General features: G+C 35.8%; 1 protein-coding gene across 1 annotated transcript in view; it reads right to left on the reverse strand.

Annotated features, from left to right (window-relative positions):
• POP1 (ribonuclease Ps) overlaps nucleotides 1-16,859 on the reverse strand; it is a 60,162-nt gene extending 43,303 nt beyond the window's left edge. The window contains exons 1-5 of the mRNA XM_089821652.1: nucleotides 16,485-16,859; nucleotides 15,897-16,379; nucleotides 2,055-2,151; nucleotides 1,617-1,730; nucleotides 1,241-1,474 (exon numbers count right to left, since the gene is read on the reverse strand). Coding sequence (XP_089677778.1) covers nucleotides 1,241-1,474; nucleotides 1,617-1,730; nucleotides 2,055-2,151; nucleotides 15,897-16,366 — 915 coding nt within the window. The 5' untranslated portion in view covers nucleotides 16,367-16,379; nucleotides 16,485-16,859. The remainder of the gene's footprint in view (nucleotides 1-1,240; nucleotides 1,475-1,616; nucleotides 1,731-2,054; nucleotides 2,152-15,896; nucleotides 16,380-16,484) is intronic.
• Nucleotides 16,860-17,256: the final 397 nt, after the last annotated feature.

The raw sequence follows: 17,256 nt of genomic DNA on the forward strand, positions 1-17,256 counted from the left end.
GGTTAGAAAGTCAATTTTTCTTCAGATTCAAGGAGGAATATTACAGTGGTATCAGAGCTTAATACCAAGGTTACATTCCAACTGTTTGACATAATGCCAGTCTACAGAATCATGATTAAAGGATAATGTGTGCTGAGTCTGAAGTCTAGTTAAGATTATTACAGGTATGTTTCCAGAATCAAGTATTCAGTCAGTCTGAAAAGGTTACCAGTAAATTGTGAGAAGTACACCAATTGTTTGATATATTGTCTAGTGTTTGGAACTCTCAGTTTGAGAGATATTGCTCAGAATAAAGAAATCAGATTGCTCACCAATTATTTGTTCAAATTCCTATGTTCTAAAATATGGGTTACTTTGAATCAGTGCTGACACATAATAATCTAGTATGGATTATTGCAATATTGTAGCGGGCTGGTTACAAAATTGGCTTGATTGGGTTTTTTGGACTATCCAGATTTGTCTGTCTCAGTCCACACGTCTTAATTCCTGTAGAAATTTTACAGGATTTTTTATTTTTCGTTCTGGATAGCCAATTACATTTGTCATAAAAAAATCATGTTTTTGAATCTAGTAAGCATGGTAGACAACTGCATAAGTAGGAATAGGAAATTAATTAATGATCATATGTAATGCTAATTTTTCGCCTTTTATTGCCCTTTGTGGACTAATCATCTTCTCAAAACACAATCTTTCAGATTTTGATTTCATTTTCCAATATAACTGCTAAAGTTTCATGCACCATATTTATGGTGGATGAATAGAACAATAAACTTGGATCAAAATTAAATATGAATATGATATGACACTCACTTGTTACATTTAATGCAAATCATAATGTAGTAATGTATTTATCTTGTAGCATTGAATTCAAAACTTGTAACATATCTCAATGGCCAATTAGGTGATGCACACCTTAAGCACCTATGAGATTAGGTAAGAGATATGTCATGTCTAAATTGGTTTATATAAAGGTTGTGGTTAATGCGTAGCAGTCTGAACTTTCAAAGACAGAGCTCTCAGGCTCTTTCTTTCTTAAAACATACATGATTGAAACATCATACAGTACAAAATCTATATTGGATCCGCCTGTTTTCTACACAATGAATTTCTTTTGCATTTCTGTCAACACCTTTGTCAAAAACCAGAATCTTGTAAAAAAATATACCTTCTGTTTAAAGGGTGGAAGGAAAATATGATGAACAAGAAAAACAGAAATATGTAATATGCATACACATGGTACCTGTATCTGACAAGCAGACTGTAAAGAGTCAAATGCATCATGAAAAGCAGCAGCATGAATCCATATCCACAAATAGCGTGTCTGATTCTTCTGCCTCTTTTCTTTATCATTATAAGTACAGCTGTCTTTCATGTTTCTGTCTACTGTTGCTTTGATAGCATCAAGAGAATATGGGCACCATAAATATGTTACAGGTGCAATCACTTCATAAGGTGACTTCCCAACTTTGTGTAACTGTAAAATCTTCAGTTATGGATATGATTTTGCCACACTATACAAAACAATTTTCTTGAAAGTATGCAAAATAATATATATATATATATATATATATATAGACACACACACACACAAAAGTTTCCTCTATAAAACAACTTACCATTGCAGACCCATAGCATAGTCCACACAATTCAGCTATCAACATCTCTGACATGGTTTCTACTAAAGGTGGAGAAGGCTCAAGTACCTTTCTTAAAACATTCAGTAGTGAATCCTGATAAATAAAAAAGACACCATCAAAATTGACAGAATGAAGATAGTAAAAAGGTTGCAAAAAAGCCTGGTAATGGACTTCTATAGCATACAAAGATCTCCTTCCTGATTATATATAATATAAATATGTGAATTCCGAATAAAAAGAGAAATTGTGTAATAAAGCCCCAAAAGAACTCTGGCAAGTCATCAACACAAGATATAACATCTGCATTTGTCTCAAGGATTTATCCAACAAAGAGAACATGTTGATCTCAGCATGTGTACTTCCTCTAGCAGAATGCCAATGTTAACAAGTCTCTTAAGATGCAAGGAAAAAACATGCCTCAGAACCCTCCAACTGAACAGCACTGTAATAGCTTGCATCATGCATCAATGCAGCGGACTTTGACCACTTCAAAACAGCCCTTGATCCTCTGCCTCTGCATCTCAAAGAACAATATATCAATGAAATGCATATCAAGCTTCCCCTAAACTGAGTTGAAGGCAGCCAATTTTTTGTGCATATAAAACCTGCACACTATCTTGAACTGACGAGAATTTGACTGCTAAATATCAAATATTTTTGGCAGCCAAACAAAGCTGAAAAAGTAATATTCCCAAATTCTTAGAATTCATCTGGCAAAAAATCTAGCTAAGTAATTGTTTTGACTTGAATCTGCATGTATTTTTAATGCTTCTCAAGTTAGAAATTTGGACGCTATTTGTAATGTATTTGCTTCAAGAAGAATCGTTCCATGAAGCGCTTGAGAACTGTTGAAATCACAAACAACACCCAAACATAACATTTATTCTCAGTAACTTTAAGTTGCTTGTTTGACATTATGCTCAAGTCAGGACTAATATTAGTGCTTTGCAGATACAGAATTGAACCTGAAACCATAAAAAATATATTATCTTACTAATTAACAACAATGGAGCAACCCATGAAAACATTATCGTAGCAAAGAAATATTTGCAAGTTTCATATGATAAAAAAAACTTAAATTCATTGCCATGTACTGTGCTTGTAATTACTCGAAGAAGAAATAATCATAAAATTATAGAAACTATAACGACGTGCACTTGCACCAAAAGGAGGTGCAATGACAACACCAATAGTATATATACTTTTAATAGTATATTGGAGGGTACAAAATCAAATAATGCTGAAAATTGCATTAATTAGTGATAACTATTCGGAGTAGGCAAAGTGATTTTAAAATATGAAGTTACTAAGTATGAGGGAAAGTAAATTAAGATGAAATTACACTTTAAAACTTGCTTTCAATGCTTTCACACAAAAACATTAACTTCACAACAAAGCTGCTAAGTTAGTTGCCTTTTTACTTCTTTTTATGTATTTAATTCTCAAAGTTTATTTGATTGACCCACTTGTTTAAACCACCTATGTTTTCTCATGAGTGTTTCTTAAGTCGTTTCCCCACTCTCTGAATGCTTGGCAATGAGTAAACTTGTTAGTTTTATTAACACAGAAAATTTGTTAGTTTTATTAACAGAGGAAATTGAGATTAACACAGTTATATTTGTATGTAGGACTAAGTTAAAGGAATGAAAGTGAACTGTGGATTTCTGAAATGCTTTTAGTGAATCATTAATTAAAGAGACAATTAATACTTGCTGTGCAACTTCTAGATCACAATTATTTGCAAGAATCACTGACAAAAGAGATAATATACTTGCATCACATGCTTTGTCACATGCAACTTCTAGGTCACAATTATTTGCAACTTATGTGAATGCATTTTTTAATTGTGATCAAGTTTAGCAATGACAAGTAAAATGTGGATTTCTGACCTTTGTGTATCATTAACAAAAGAGACAATTAATACTTGCCGTGCAACTTCTAGGTCACAGTTATTTGAAAGAATCACTGACAAAAGAGATAATATACTTGCATCAAATGCTTTATCCCATGCAACTTCTGGGTTACAATTATTTGCAACCTAGGTGAATGAATTTTTAAATTGTTACTAAGTTTAGCAATGAGAAGTAAAACATGGATTTCTGAAATGTTTTTTGTGAATCATTAACAAACGAGACAATTGATGCTTGCTGTGAAACTTCTAGGTCAAAATTATTTGCAAGAATCGCTGACAGAAGAGATAATAATAATATACTTGCATCACATGCTTCATCCAATGCAACTTCTGGGTTACAATTATTTGTAACCTATGTAAAAACATTTTAAAATGTTTTACAAGCACATTGCATTTCTGTATTGGTTTCTCTCAACTATATTGCTAAGAGTAGTAGGACCAGATAAATATGAAAACCACAACGTACACACTAGATAAGTGTACAGAGAAGCCAACATGAGCATAATCTACAACTCAATACAACCAACAAAAGCACACTGCGCAATTGTTCAAGCTTGATCTGCACTTTTTAAAAAAGAATTTGCACTATTGGTGAGATCTTTGGTTGGAAGCATTAGCGTGTCCCATTAATTAGATCCTTATAGGCTGTATTTATTCCTCTTTAAGCACAACATTTAATAAATGTTATTCACACCATCAATACCCTCAATCCATATTCTTCATCTTTTAACTGTTGTTTATGATGTAGGGACAAAACATATGAGAGGGTTGCAATGACAATCGAACCATCATATGACAGAGTAGTAATTAATTCTGCAAAATAATGATTTTTAGAGATCGAATTTACTTTAAGTCTTTTTTAATCATTCTGAATTTAAAAAAGATCATGTTGACATGATTTTTATTCCACTACAACATGCAGAATCAAACACTCAATGTTTTGGAGTGAAACACTAAACATTCAACCCTCTCTTGATATAAGGTCATCTCTCATGCAAAGCTCGCAACGTAAGATCATGAAATAACTTCAAGGTTGCCTTCAATTGTGGATGCTCAATAAAATAATGTGATTTGCTAGTAATCACTTAGGGGACATGCGCTATTCATTCCATCAATATCAATTGCTTGCAGTTCTAAAGCTTTGGCTTCACAATGGCAATGAAAATATAATTTGATCTTCCAACTCTCCTCTTCAACTTAAACATTATTCTACTTCTACTTCTGATTACAAATGCAAGGAATCATGGATGACTTGGACTCTACTTGATGCAGCTTAATCAATGACTCTTCTCACCTAGTACAAGCTTCTAAGGCACACTCAAATGGTCTTCACATCAATATCTCATCTTCAATCCCATGAAATGGATGCAAACTAAGGCTTTATTATTGCTTCAAGGTAAGTGATTTCAATCTTCGGTTTTCCATACAAGGCACTCCTACCATCAGCAAGAGGCTAGTGGCCCAAACTCATCAAGTCAATCAAGTAAACACCCACAACTACTTTCATCCAAATAACTATTTCAATATGAAATGAGATCTACTTCCAAGTGAAAGATAGAGGAAACCATGCAACACTTCAAAGCAATATTAACTACTCGCCATGAAGAACCAACAATGAATTATCCATTACTTCAAAAGCATCATAGCAACAATTTGATCAAGTCTCTCCCTTAACTATCTTACTCTAATCTTCAAGCTCTCTAGCTTTTGATTCCTCTCTAATCTTATAAATCTAACTTTCCAACCCCTTACAAATGAGAAGGCCTTGGCCTTTTATAGATGTTCAAACACAATGAGGTCCAAGATCAATTGAAGACCAAGGGCAGGACTTAACCCTACAAACCCTAATTAGGGTTTCCAAATTTACAACCAATTACGTGAGGGCGCGTCAACATGACCAATTAAAAAACAATGTTTTTCTATAACCAGTGAGAAAATAGGACAATTCGCATAATTTGATCACTTGTACTTGAATCTGGAATTTTTTGATTGGAGAAGACAGCTAGGTGTCACCTCATCATACTTATCCTATAGGCCTCTGTAAGAACGTGTGCTTTGAATCCTAACTTGTGGAATGTGTTGGTTAAAACTGCAAATATTTCTAGCTCAATTATTAGAAAGTAACTCTTGATGAAGAAAATCTTGACACTCAACCTTTATAACTTTGGTTAACTCTTCTAAAAGTATCAATCCCTTAAGGATCAATGTGATGGTGAATACTTCCGAATTGCTTCCCTCGAATCTCTTCCATTCTCCTGAATTTTCTCATGGCTTGACAGCTTGAACTTGTAAACTAGATCTTTATCTTCAAATTTGTCTTGGATAACTTAATTTGAATTTCTCAACTGAGCTTGAAGCATCTACTTGGAGCCTTAATGTCTCAAGTGTCTCCTTTTGCTTGACATCTCCTTGAACATATGTTTCTGCAAAACAAGAGAAGATGTATTAAGCTTGTGAAAACACAAAAATCTGAAAGTTCATGCAATGGTCAACACCCAAAACAGAAGAGGCAAAGTTGATCTTTTAAGTTTAGGATCTCTCCTTATGCAAACTTCGAAATAAAAATCATATAGAAATGTGGAAAGAAGCCAATTTTCTAATACATCATGCCCAAATTTTGGTTCTCTTGCCACCTTTACTTCTGATTTTTTGAAGAAAACTGCCTCTTGTATGCCCAAAGTTGTTGTCTTGAAAGATTTTCTCAATCTAATTGATGGATTGTCACCTCTCTAATCAATCTTCCTCCTCTATAAATCACTTTGCTGCCCCATCAAATGAAGATGCTGGAAATTTGCAGAGGTGAATCTCTTTTTGTATTGCCATTTAAATGATTTGTTTTACCTCCTTTATATGGGCGTTGGGTTTTGAGAAGGCTCACTTGGCTTTACTCCCCACTGGACGCTGACTTGGCCTTAAAAATATTTGAATTAAGTTTATGATAACTCACTAAGCCAACCAGCCCAAGGGAGGTGAATTGAAATATTTCATAAAGTTAAAAATATCATCCACTTAATGGGGAAAAACCTTGGGCAGATTTCCTCTAATTAGAGTCATCCACTTAATGGGGAAAAACCTTGGCCAGATTTCCTGTAATTAGAGGAATTCCAACAAGGATTTATTTTATCTTCTCGGCAAGATTTTCTTGCATTTAAAACATTGCCTCCTTTCAACCCCAAACCCTCCCAATGATCCATTAATTTTAAAAAATTGTATTATGGAGGGTGGCAGATTTTGAAATTTAGAGGATTTTGGAGGCAGAAATCCTCTAATAAGAGGATTTCTACCTCACCTTGACTTCTTAGTGGTGTTATTACTCAACAGCTTGCTCCTCCTAGACTACTTGATAAGTTCTCCTAATTTGCACCTTACACCCCACTATAATCCATTTTGATCCAGTTTTGACCATGATATAGAGGGCGGAATTCTTGGATTTTGAGGAATTTAAGGGCAGAAATCCTCTAATCAAAGGATTTCCACCAGCTTTGGCTCTTTCCTTGACAAAGTACAATGCCAAAAACTTGTTTTCTTAGCACATCTTGGCAGATTTCTTCCTAATTAATGTCTAGAAATCTGATTTTGACCATGTCTTGAGGGGCATATCGTGCACAATATACACAATATATGCTCAAGATATCGTGCACCTTTAGTTTGCATATCTAGCTCTAGTTTGTTGTTTTTAGATTAACTTTTTTTATTTTAGCACTATTGCTTTTATAGCTAGTTTGCTATTTTTAGATTGAGTTAGCTTTTTCATTTTTAGCACTATTGTTTTCTATAAAAGCAATGGATCTCTTCATTGTAATTCATTCATCCTGCAATTCTGTGATTTTAAAAATTGCAATCCTCTACTTTTGAGGAATATACCAATTATCTTCTTGCTACCCTTGCTTGTGGAAGGTGTTTTCGTTTTATTTTTGACCTTGGGTGCTTCTGTTGCAAACTTCAACATGGTACCAGAGCATGGATTCAGTACACCACTTCAAATATTTAAGGGTTTCTTTTCTCAAGAGCATTAAAGGGCATCGAAGTTTGCTTTTTCTTTTGTGAATTTGGATTTGGAAATTCTTTTGGAATATGTCGTGACCAGTTGATGACCACAAAAATTTAGCCCACAGTTTCTTGTTGACCAATTTGACCAGCAATTCAATAAAGAGCAGCTGTTAGTTTTTTGCCCATAACTTTGCCATACAGGCTCAAAATTTTGCAAACAAGATATCTTCAATTAGCTGATTCTGGTGGCAATCTAAATCTGGTGATGATTCAATCAGATTGCGTACCATGTTGAGATAACGGGTGTTGCACACATTGCATAATAGTGTTATTTTATTATTTTATTTTATTATGTAATGTTGTACCTAGATGGACGTGCAACATGTAAAAATTCTCATGGAATATTCTTGATGAGTTGTATTGTAACATTGTGAAAATATTTCATGCAATTATTTAATATTGGAAAAAAGAATTAAATGCCCAATATTAAATGTGGGGTCAGTGGGTTAGGTAGCACATGGTTTTAGCACATGGTTTATGTAATACCACTTGGTGGTTTTGTGGGACTTGCTACTATATAAGCAGCCACAAGCGTAGTTGTTGTAGAGAGATAGAAAGAGTGACAAGGAGAAGACAAAAGGCAAGAGTCGAGCGGGACAAGGCTTGACAGGTTAGCCAAGGGAGCATTTGTGAAGGTTGAAAGCATAGCATGGGATGTGTGGATTCATGCTTGTTCACATAGTTTGCTCGGTTGTGGCTATGGCTATGAAGGCTTCCATGGTTGTATGGCAATGGTTATTTTGCTGAATAATACATGGTGATGGATGCTTTTGGAGGCTGGGTTTTTCCCTCAATTAGGGTTTCCCAAGGTATATCTTATGTCACAATTTTGTGGGTATGTTGTCTATTCTCTTGCATGTGAATTTTAATTTCGTGTTTATTTCAAATCTATTATGGGTTATGTGGAAATGGTTATATTCTTTATTGCCAAATTTTCTTAAAAGTGGTATCAGAGCTATGGTTTTATTATTGTAACCCTAGATTGAATCCATGGGAATGCATGAGAGGATTAAAAAAAAAGAAAAAAAAAAAAAGGGCAAGATATATGAATAATTATTGCAGATCTGAGGGTTTTGGATTTGCTGTTATGATGGGATGTTAAAAGATTTGGGCATGTGAAATTGTTGGACAAAAGATTTTTTTCGAATGTTTCATTTAAAATGAGGGTTTTGGGGGGTAGCATGCAGAAATGACCTCCTGGGCAAAAACAGACCTCACCATTGGATCCGAGTTGACATTTCCATAAAATTTGATATATAATATGCCCTAGTTTGGCCATGTTAAGAGGAAATGAAAGAGTTTTTTGGTTTCAGCTCATGATGGCCGTCAAATTTAATCCCGTCGGAATTTTCGTCACTGAAAAAATTTAAAATGAAAAATCGTACTGAAAATGGTAAAAAGACTGTCTTAGTAAAACAACCATAACTTTCTCTCAGAATATCGGATTTCAAAGTTCTTACAGGCGTTGGAAAGCTAATTCAGAGCACTACAAGATGATGTAGGTTTGGTTCTATGATTTTGAAATTTTGTTAGGTTTTAAGAGCCCTAAAGTCAGATGTTATTTATTTTGAGCACGGATTAGGGCATAACTTGGGCATACGGAGTCGGATTTTGGACTTCGAGTAGTCAACGGAAAGCTCTTGGAGAGCTCTACAAATTGGTTTAGATTTGGTGCAGGTTTGGCATGATTTGTTTATTGATATATTGATCTGAATAGTTTATCGGTATATTTTGACTATGGTAACATTGCGAGTTTATGGCATTGGAGATTTAAGATTTGATGTCATTGTATACTCAGTTCATATTTCAGATTGGTCTCATGATGATATGGTTATCAGTGTTTGGTTTGGATATGCATGATGACTTGTTGGATCTACAAGTTGTGCAGTGTTGTAAGCAGTCTATACTTACAGGTTGCATTTATAGCTTGGTTATGGGTTGTCTTTGCCCATTGATCTTTCATTATTGATGCATATTCAGATTGGTGGCTTGGATTTGGGTTGTCTATGCCCTAAGTCACATGATTTTCTAATTTTATCTTCATGTAGAAGGGATGAGATGTTACCAGGTACAGTCATGGTGGAGGATTGTGGTTGACTATGCTGATAGGTTGGACATATTGAGAGCCAGATGCTCAGTTCATGGATGTGATCATGGTGTCATGGATTTTGGCATGACATGATTGGATATACAGGTACATCCTTGATGTTCATTAGCTTGGATTTCTAATTTAGTTATGGTGGTATATCTTCGTGGTTGAGGATCATGGTTATTTGGTTTCTTTTGAGGAGCTCATGATGTGCACTTTGAGTTCTTTGATAGTTTGATGCCTTGGTTGATTCTCATGGTTAGAGGATGGTATTTTTTTTTTTTTTTTTCATCATTATGTCATGGACAGCTTGGATACATGGTTTAGTGGGAGCTTGTGATAGTGATAGGGTGACAGTGCAGGATTAGTTCCTGGTTTGGTTTATATCTTCTTGGTTTGGAGAGGATGGATTTTATGATGCCATAGGTGACTTGGTACCACAGTTGAGTGGGAGTTGTTGGCATTGATATATTTATTGAGTGTTTACAGATGTTGGAGGTTTGTCTTAGATCTTGTTGCTGCAGAAGCGTCTTTGACATTTGCATGGTGCACTTGTTATCTTCATGGTGTGTGAAGATGGTTAGATCTTGAGGACTCATAGAGTTCTTGGTTATCTTCCTGGTATGTGGAGATGGTTTTCTTCATGGTGTGTGGAGATGGTTGCATCTTGAGGACTCACAAGGTTCTTGGCAAAGGTGTGGTTTATATTTTTTATTTGGCATGTTATCCTTGGTGTGAGGATGGTTTCATTATTATGTCATGGTATACTCTTGATACGCGTTTAGAGTTGTGACATGTTATGGTGTGTTCATATGGAGCATGTTATCTCTTTGGTTGAGATGGTTAGATCATGTTGTCATGTTTATGTTCCTGAGGCCATGGTTGGAACTTTGACATTGATCTTGGTTTAGTTTCTTTGTATTGAGTACACTTATCATAAGCTGGATACTTCATGATATTGTTATGTTGCATTTGGAGTTGGCATGGATTGATTGGTTACAGGTTCTCATGGATACTTAGAGACGGTGGTGACGCTGATTTTTCTTGGATTAGAGAAGTATTTGTTGGGACGGTTGATGGTTTCAGCAGGAAGTCCGAGGGGCAGTCACCTGATATGGACTTGAGAGGAGATTGTTCCTAGATGAGTCTTGGTTGGAGACTTGGGTATCTTGATGAGCATTCTCATTCCCCACTCTTGGTCTACTCGGCGGTTTGCTACTTGAGAGGTATAGCCCATTATTTTTCTCAAGTGCATTATATTTATGCTTGTCTTTCATAGATATGGATCTTGAGCTATGGTACATGAGTTAGTTCTGGAGGGCTCATTTGAGAGATGGTTTAGCATTGGTTATCTCCATGTGCATATGTTGTTATGCTGGTTGAGTTTGGGAGATGGTTTTATATTGGGCATATTCCTTGGATTAGGAATGGTTATTTCTTGGTTTAGGAATGGTTTTATTGAGTTTGATCTTCTTGTGAGAGGCTTACATCAATGATTAGTTATATGGTATGGTTTGGGTGTTGTTGAGGCTTCTTGTCGGGGTTTTATGGAGGAGATCATACTTGCACAGTTTACATCTAGAGGTGTGTGTAGAAGGACATGATACAGGTTATGATTTGCATAGTTTCTCTGGTCTTGGTTATCTTCTTGGATGTTCAGTTTTGCCTACATTAGATTTGAGATTGGTTAGAGATTGTGATCACTGGTTTGTGCTCATGTATGTCATGTGAGAGATGACATGGTTATTTCTTTCTCTTTCTTTTGTTGGTTGTGGAGAGTTTGAGAGACTATTGGAGACTTGTTATGAGAGTTATTCTTGCAGGATATTAGATTATGTATTATGGATGTCCTTGATACTACATGGATTCACTTCTTTGAGATGTGTTGAATGGATTGGTTATAGATTTGACATTATCTTTTGCAGTGGGAGCTTCTTGGTATATATGTGGCAGGTATTGCTCTTGAGGCTTGTGATTGCAGGTTATAGATTGGATATGTCGGTGATATGAGATTCACTTGTTATACCTTTGAGGTATGGATAGTTGGATGGGTTTGGCACTTGCTGTGAGTGCTATTTCAGCTATGGATATTTTGACAACCACGGATACATGTGATTACCTTTGGATCAAGTTTTTTGTGCTTGGAATTTCAGTTGGTACAGAATTTTATGATCTTCTAATGCAACAGGTTGGGTGGTTTTCTCTTTGGATGGCTTCTATGTATGTCCAGTGGGAGTGGCATAATAGGAGGTGAGATCATTCATGTTCGAGATGCTGGATACTTTGATTTTGTTGCGAGTACCAGGATGGAGCACTTGGTGTATTTTGATCCATGATGGTGGATGTGCTGGGAGGGATTGTTCCCTTGTTCATTTATGTGGCTACGAATTGACCCTATGCAATGTATACAACAAGTGGGAGATTGTTGAGATAACGGGTGTTGCACACATTGCATAATAGTGTTATTTTATTATTTTATTTTATTATGTAATGTTGTACCTAGATGGACGTGCAACATGTAAAAATTCTCATGGAATATTCTTGATGAGTTGTATTGTAACATTGTGAAAATATTTCATGCAATTATTTAATATTGGAAAAAAGAATTAAATGCCCAATATTAAATGTGGGGTCAGTGGGTTAGGTAGCACATGGTTTATGTAATACCACTTGGTGGTTTTGTGGGACTTGCTACTATATAAGCAGCCACAAGGGTAGTTGTTGTAGAGAGATAGAAAGAGTGACAAGGAGAAGACAAAAGGCAAGAGTCGAGCGGGACAAGGCTTGACAGGTTAGCCAAGGGAGCATTTGTGAAGGTTGAAAGCATGGCATGGGATGTGTGGATTCATGCTTGTTCACATAGTTTGCTCGGTTGTGGCTATGGCTATGAAGGCTTCCATGGTTGTATGGCAATGGTTATTTTGCTGAATAATACATGGTGATGGATGCTTTTGGAGGCTGGGTTTTTCCCTCAATTAGGGTTTCCCAGGGTATATCTTATGTCACAATTTTGTGGGTATGTTGTCTATACTCTTGCATGTGGATTTTAATTTCGTGTTTATTTCAAATCTATTATGGGTTATGTGGAAATGGTTATATTCTTTATTGCCAAGTTTCCTCACATACCAGTACCAAGCCTCTAGAGTCAAGGTTCTTATTTATGCTTTGTGGCCATAACTTGAGCAAACAAACTTCATTTTCCGACTTCCACACATCGTTGGAAAGCTCTCAAAATTCTCTACACAGATATTTGATCTCCTTTGGCAGAGTTTTTTATCCGGTATACATTGTTCTCAAAATTATTTATTTTGAGATTTCCTGACTATCCAGTTGTAGGAGAGTTTGTATATCTTGTGGTGGTGGGTTTCGTTTATGAGTATAGCAAATTTCACTCTACCCCCTTATCATTCTTCTCAGTCTGGTGAGTCTTCCTCCAAGACAAAGCAGAAGAAGTCAAGTGACCCTTGCAGTTTTTGTGGCAAGATAGGACATGTAGTTAACTAGTGTTGGACGAGACTGGAGGCTTTAGAGGAAGCCATGAAGCAGCATCATATTTCAGCTTCTCGGTCTTCTGCATCACAAACTGGCAAACGTCATGCTCTTTCTACATGGGCCTTGCCTTCATCTTCTACCACAAAGTTTCAGTGAGCCTATCAAGCCTCACCTTTGTCAGCACTAGGGGAAGGAGGGGGGTTCTATTGTTTGTTCTAATGCTTCCTTGGTTCCACTATTGATTAGTTCTTTCGATTAGCAATTGTATTTTTACTAGAACTTTGTTCTTGCATGGTTGAGCAGTGTCATTTGGGTCACTTGTACAAATTCATGTGCCATTTGCATCTACGACTGATAAATGTTTTGCCTTTGTTTGCCATCTGCTCATGATCAAGTAATGTTGTTCACGGAGCTTATGTAGATTGTTGTCTTTTGTATCTTCAGTTGACAGTTATTTTATCTTTGTTTTTCATATGCTTATAGTTTGAGTAGAGTTGGTGGGGGCAGTCATACAGATTGATCTTGATAATCATCTTTGTTTCAAACGAGGATCTTCATTCAGAATTATGACAGTCATCATTCGACAAGTGTCCACACTTTTCTTGTGTCCCAGAGTAGGATCTTCTGCACTTCATGTAGTTGTATCTCTCACTTTTGGAGTGGTGGGGGGGGGGGGGGGGGGTGGGAGGCGGGTCCATGTGGTTTTCCTCCTTTTTCTCCCCCTTGAGAAATTTTCATTGTTCATGGGTATCTGATCAGGCCTATGTTATCTACTCATTCATGCAATTCATGCATAGAGTTTTTTTGCCTCCCTGAGTTTCAGTTAAAGGGGCGTGTTAGAGCATAAATGTTAGTTTTTAGGCACACTTGCATGTGTTGCTTTAATTAATTTTGCACATGCTAGAGAAAATTCTCATGCATACTTCTATTCATAATTAGAGCACATGTTTGCATGTTCATGTTCTAGCTTAAGTTCACTTAGTGAATCTAAATTTAGCTCAATCTGTAGGCTCTAGTTTGCATATTGTGCATACCATGCACCTTTGGTTTGCATATCTAGCTTTAGTTTGTTATTTTTAGATTGAGATAGCTTTCTTATTTTTAGCACTATTGCTTTCTATATAAAAATTGATTTCTTCATTGTAATTCATCATACAATTACGTGATCTTGCAAATGGTAATCCTTTCGCTTTTGAGGAATATAGCAATTATTTTCTCGCTACCCTTGCTTGTGGAAGGTGTTTTCATTAGGTGTTTATGTTGCAAACTTCAACATTTACCAAACATGTAAATACGGTCAAACTATGTTTTGTTGAGATTTTGGGCTGCTAAGAAGTTTAGTTTAGTAAATGGCCAACTATTGCGCCTTTGTATGCTTTTGAATGTGCTTTTTGTTGGTTGAACTAGCAATTTTATTTTTTGCAGGAGAAGGATCTTGCTAATTCTATGGGAGGATCAATAATTCTTTCACCAAAAAGTGGTTACATTTGGGTTTTTATCTGCAGTCAGTTTTGTCATAGTAAATTGGTCGTGCAAGAAAAAGAACCTGAAGGTCATTTCAAGAGGCTCACAAAGGGTAGTGATAAGAAAGCATATTATAATACTCAGACCAAATCTGCGCAGTTTCGGTATGATCCTAGCAGTTACATGCACGATCTTGATGAGGGCTCGTTAGACAAGGATGGGCATTCATTGTGCAAATTTTCTGCCAGATTTGCAGCCCCTGTAGCTAAGCCTTGGGAAACACTATAATCCTAAAATATAGGATGAATTTGCCATTACAAGTTGAATTCTCACATTTCAAGATCAACTCAATTGTAATACAAATAATTACACCTAGCAAAGGCAATGTTTGTTTCTTCCAACTTCTCCCCACCCTACAATATATTACTCAAAGTATATGTTGCTATCAGCATAACCATTGCATATGGTTTAGTTGCAAGTGCTAGTGAGTTAGATATTGAATACCTACGCTAATAGAAATCAAATTGACGCTAGCATCAAAATCATCATGGACTTGCACCAGTGCCACACCAACATTTAGTTTGCTTATGGAATATTTTGTTTACACATCCATTTTCTTATGCATACTGAGCAATGGCGCATGGTGTTGTCCCTAATATGAGCATGTGTTTACAACCGTATTCAACCTACTTTTATACCATTACAATATATGCATCTTTAAATAATAGTTACTTCACATGGTTATCGTGAATGGAGTCTACATTGTGGCAAGTTACTTCACATGGTTATCGCGAATGGAGTCTACATTGTGGCAATATGTTTGTATGGGTAATTTTTCCTCGATTGGGTAAATTTTCACAAAAACTTGATTACGTATTTTTTCCAATTAGTAGAATTTTCAAAACAAATAACCTTAAAATAAACATATTTGTAATCTTGCAAGAAATTTCAGTAAATCCTCTGATTTACTTAATATTAAGCATAAAAAAATATTTGCGTATTACCGTGCAGTCTAAATTGTTTTTCGCTCCTAAAAATGTTGCCTAAATCCAACACTAGATTTTTCGCTCCTTAAAATATTCCCTAAATCCAACACTTGAAGTGCAGATGCCCCATTTAATCTTACGTTTGTCGTAACTGTATTTCCTATCATTACATCTACACCGTTAAACACCGTCACTACTTAACCACAACATCACTAATAAAACTGAAAAATACAGATTTTGTTATCAAATCGCGAGTTGGAGCTTACCTGCCAAAAAGTCCCAGAGGAAGAAAGTAACCCCACTTCTTAGTCATTGTGAACCGTTTGGCGTGCCAAACATGCGTCGCAAGTCTTACAGTCCCATCAGGGGAGCATCCATATCCACCATCGCTCCCGCCCCTTAGCTCAATTCTTCGACGAACACGCCTGGAGAGTTTCTTCGCCTTGTCCGCATTTTCGTCCCTCTCTTCCTTCCCCTTAATTTTGAAACGAGTGGACCGCCTCAGAGCATCTCGCTTCCTTTTCTTCCATAAATTAGTCTTTCGGTTAAAGTAACCGGTAGTCCTGCGCCGCTCAGTCCTGCGCACAGCGAAATCTTGATTATCGTCCTGTTCTCCATCATCCGGTCCTTTCCTTTTACGGATTCTCTTCTTGATAATAGAATATAAAGCTTCGACCTCCGGAGCTCTCGCATTTGCGAGCTTTTTTACATTCAAGGCAGGTGGAGGGCGCTTCATTCCTGATGCCTACCTGACGAACGGAAATCCTATTTCTAGATTAGTATAATATTTATAGTAAATACTAACAAGGGAAAATCCCTTTCTGAGCATCAATTGTAAACAATAACATTAAAACCTTGTCTTCGGAAAAAAGCAAATCAGTCTTTGTAAAACGCCTATGCCATGACTTCAAATATTTTGAAATCATTCAGAGTTTGTTCCGATTCTGTAGAACTTTGCTCTCTGCTCATATCTATAAATGTTTGTGGACTCGGACTGATGAATCATCACATTCCGGTTGGCTACGGACTATTGAAAAAATTCGTAAGACAAAATGTTTGAAAATTACAAGGGAGGCCAAACGATTTATGTTTCTTATTTCTCCAGTATCCAGGGTTTAGGGTTTTAGACATACGGGTTAAAAAAGAGGTATTTCTTGCTAGCTGTGACGTTGCAGAGTATGTTTGTATCTCTGTCATGTGAAAATGGAGTTGGTTTAAAATTCAATATTAAGGAAGAGTGAAGATGAAAATTCAAATTTTCAACTGAAATTATTTTGAAATAGAAAAATTTAAGTAATTAATAATAATAATAGGACATGATTTCTATTAGATGTTATGTTTAAGTTTTTCTTAATTGTTTATATTTCTATTGTTTTTTTTAATGTAGAAAGTTGTTTTGATTCTAAGTGATCTTTCGGCTATTTAGAAGTTGGTCATAAATAACACACGTTAAATGTCAAAAATCTTTTTCTCATCCCAGAAAAGAGTTTTTTTCTATAAAAAAATAATAACTTGTATGTTCTATTATTGTACTTGTCCAAACTAGTGAATTTTTGGACAAAAACTTCTCATTCTATTTTTTTTATTATAATGCAATTATATTTTTTGTTTGGCAAAAACTTTTGA

Source organism: Cupressus sempervirens, chromosome 3 (assembly GCF_028749045.1).
Source record: "Cupressus sempervirens isolate cs-2001-9-10 chromosome 3, ASM2874904v1, whole genome shotgun sequence".
NCBI classification, from domain to species: Eukaryota; Viridiplantae; Streptophyta; class Pinopsida; order Cupressales; family Cupressaceae; genus Cupressus; species Cupressus sempervirens.